A 3,368-nucleotide genomic window follows, 5' to 3' on the forward strand; every position below is an offset into this window, starting at 1 on the left:
GCTGACTAAAGAAAAATCTTTCCCACACACACACACACACACACACACACACACACTCAGTCTTATGACTTCAAGCCCTTCATGTCATACCAAAGAACAAAACTACACCCTCATCTAAACTTCCCTTTTTCCCAAAGAAGAGAATATTCCCAAGGAAAAGCTCAGAAATCAAAATGTCTCCCCAGCACTTAACATATTAATCCCAATCCAAAGGAAATTTCCTTTGCTACTAATAAATTATTTAGATCAAAGTGTATTGATCTGATGTGTTATATAGCTGTCATTATATGTTGTGGGTTTACAACCCAGTCTTGGATTATCTTTTACCACATATGCTTATATGAGTGCTGTCTGTAGTACCTTAAAATTCAATGGAAATTGTCTCTTCTAATAATCAGCTACTTAGTGGTGTTTTAATAGCTAACTAGATTCTCAACATTATTTACTGCACCTCTAAAACTTGCAGACCCTTGGTTGATTATCCTAAGCCACAGATTTCTCCATCACAGCTCAAACACCCAAACTAACCCTTGAAAAAGCTCTACATTCTGGTTCTTTAAGTCTTCAAATGAATGTATGATTTTCTTCTCAGCATCTTTATAACCCTTAATCCTACAGAAGTCCTAATTCCCTAGACTGGGTTCCTAGGGTTCCACACAACCTCAATCTTAACTCAAGGTCACTCACATACTACAAACTTAACACAATTCTCTTCTCATTTGGCCAAGACCAACTCAAGAAAATGTTCCATCTATCCTCTTGAAAAAAAAAATGAAATATTTACAAATTATTTATTGACAGGTCACATTAAATTACTATGAATAGAATTAGGTTTTAATGTGCTAAGTTTTCATACTTTTAAAAGGAAATCTGCAAGGGCATCAATGAAGCATGAAAAAAATGACATTAAAAAAAAAAAAGCAGCTTGGAATTCAAGGACCTGGATACCAGTCCCAGTTGTGGCACCAAGTAGTTGTGTGTCCTTGAGCAACATATATATTTCTGAGTCTCCAACATGTGTTAATTGAGAAGGCTAGATTAAATAATGTGTAAGGCCAATTCACAATTAAATGACCTATAATTGTAGAAAAATTTGCATAAAATGAAGAAATCTTGGAATAACTGAGGTGGAGCAGTGGAGCAGAGACAGGGATAATATGTCTGCATTTAACACTCATCCAAATGTAAAGATTTAAAAGTCTCTTTCTGTACAAGACAGGAAAAAAAATGGAACTTGAATCTCACTGAAAACACATGCTAATAAGCAAAGCATTGTATTTCCTTCCTCCAATACTACTCCTTTCTTAAGAAAAGATTTTTCTGCCCAAAGTTCTCCTCAAGGCAACTTTGACATCCTTGTTCCTCAAGCTATAGATTAATGGGTTTAACATGGGGACTATGATGGTATAGAACAGGGAGGACACTTTTCCTTCCTCAAGGGGCAGGATGGAAGGGGGTTTCAGATACATGAAAGCACCAGAACCAAAGAAAAGCAAAACTACAATTATGTGGGAACTGCAAGTACTACAAGCTTTGGACCTGCCTTCTGTAGAACTGATGTGATGAATGCTGGAGAGGATGAGGGCATAAGAAATAAAGACACTGACAATGGGCAATCCAATGTCAACAGCCACAAGAATAAAGAGCACCAGCTCATTCATGTAAGAGCTGTTGCAGGAGAGCTGAAGGAGAGGAAGGATGTCACACATGAAATGATTGACAAGGTTGTCAGCACAGAAGGTCAGGTTCATTATGCTTCCTGTGTGGGCCATGGCCCCAGCAAACCCCATCCCATACGCACCCAACAAAAGGAGTAAACACACCTGGGGAGACATGGTGACCGTGTACAACAGTGGGTTACAGATGGCCACGTAGCGGTCATATGCCATCGCTGACAGGATGAAGGACTCAGAGACGACAAAGAAGCAGAAGAAAAAGAGCTGAGTCATACACCCTGTGAAGGACATGATGTTCTTCCTTGAGACAAAATTTATCAGCATTTTGGGAGTGATGGTAGTGGAGAAACAAAAATCTATTAAAGAGAGGTTAAAGAGGAAGAAGTACATGGGAGTGTGCAGGTGAGAGCTCAGCCCAAGCAGGGTTATCAAGCCCAGGTTTCCCACCACGGTGACCATGTAGAAACCCAGAAACAGGAAGAAGAGGGGGATCTGAAGTCCCGGCTGGTCAGTTAAGCCTTCGAGGATAAACTCTGTCACAGAAGAATTTTTGGCTGCCATTCTTTTTGGTCGGGCAGGAAAGTCTGAGGGAACAAGAGAAGAGGACCACTTACCACATTCTTAGTCTCTATCTCCCATTCTTGGAAAAGGAATCCAAGGAGAGAGATTTGAACTTTGGTAGGAAGGTTTTTACCACTCACTAGGGGTCTGTCTTCACAGTCCAAGTGATTATAACTCCCAAAGTATAATATGAGACTAAACTGTAACTGCAGAATGAGAGCTGGTTCTGCTGAAGAAAGGGGTACCAAAAATAAGCTAAATGTCTTTTAGATCCTTAAGTCAGTCTCTTTTCTATACTTTCCCTCTCCTGTCTCTGCTTCACTTGGTAAAACCTGGACCTCTTCCCTGAAGGGAATCCTGAGATGCAGAAGTCACAGTGGCTCTGCTCAGAGCTTCCACCTCTGGGTCCACGCTGTCAGATGAAGTAGGTGAGCTCATGCTTTTCCAAGATCTCTTAGCTCAAGTGGCTGTACATTTAATAATTTTTTAAAGCTGACACTTATTGAGTGGTTACTATAAGAGGTTCTGTTTGAAGAGCCATGTAGCAATATTATTATCTTCATTTTACAGATGAAACAAGTAAGGTGACACAACTAGACAAAAGTCCCCAAACCACCGAGTTGCAGCCAGAAGGTGAATTTCAGCAGTATGGCTCAAATGGTTTGCACTTGAAATCACCATGTTACATAAGTGACCAGCATCAGGGCAGGCACTCACCTTCTTTCCCTTTAGAGCTGTAAACGCTATACTCTACTGCCTCTTTTCCACATTCTGGGGAGGAAGATGACCCTAGTGAAGAGAAGATGACAGATTTGAAAATTCAAGGCCTTTCTTCTCAGTACAGGTCAAAGGATCAGAACCTCTAATGTATCTCATAACACCCCTGCACTGAAGGACGTGACTTCCAATTGTTCATTTGCCCAAAGGCCTCTCCAGCTTCCAGGAAGGACACAAAGCTTTTTCCTGACCAGTGAATAACAAAAGACTAAAGAGTTTTATTCTGGATTACAGACTTCAGTGATCTGACTATTAAGATAGAGACTCCCTCAAGACTACTTCCTTAGCGATTACTTTCCCTAGGGAAGAAGAAATGTTTGTTTATCTCTTGGAATTGCCTGATTTGGCTTTCTA

General features: G+C 40.4%; 1 protein-coding gene across 1 annotated transcript; it reads right to left on the minus strand.

Moving 5' to 3' along the window:
• Positions 1-1,270: 1,270 nt before the first annotated feature.
• LOC117080470 (olfactory receptor 8B12) lies at positions 1,271-2,463 on the minus strand. Its single transcript, XM_033205577.1, has one exon. The coding sequence runs from the start codon at positions 2,235-2,237 to the stop codon at positions 1,305-1,307; it is 933 nt and encodes a 310-aa protein (XP_033061468.1). The 5' UTR covers positions 2,238-2,463; the 3' UTR covers positions 1,271-1,304.
• Between the last annotated feature and the right edge of the window lie 905 nt (positions 2,464-3,368).

This window comes from Trachypithecus francoisi, unplaced genomic scaffold (genome assembly GCF_009764315.1).
Source record: "Trachypithecus francoisi isolate TF-2019V2 unplaced genomic scaffold, Tfra_2.0 Lachesis_group8, whole genome shotgun sequence".
Taxonomy (NCBI): domain Eukaryota; kingdom Metazoa; phylum Chordata; class Mammalia; order Primates; family Cercopithecidae; genus Trachypithecus; species Trachypithecus francoisi.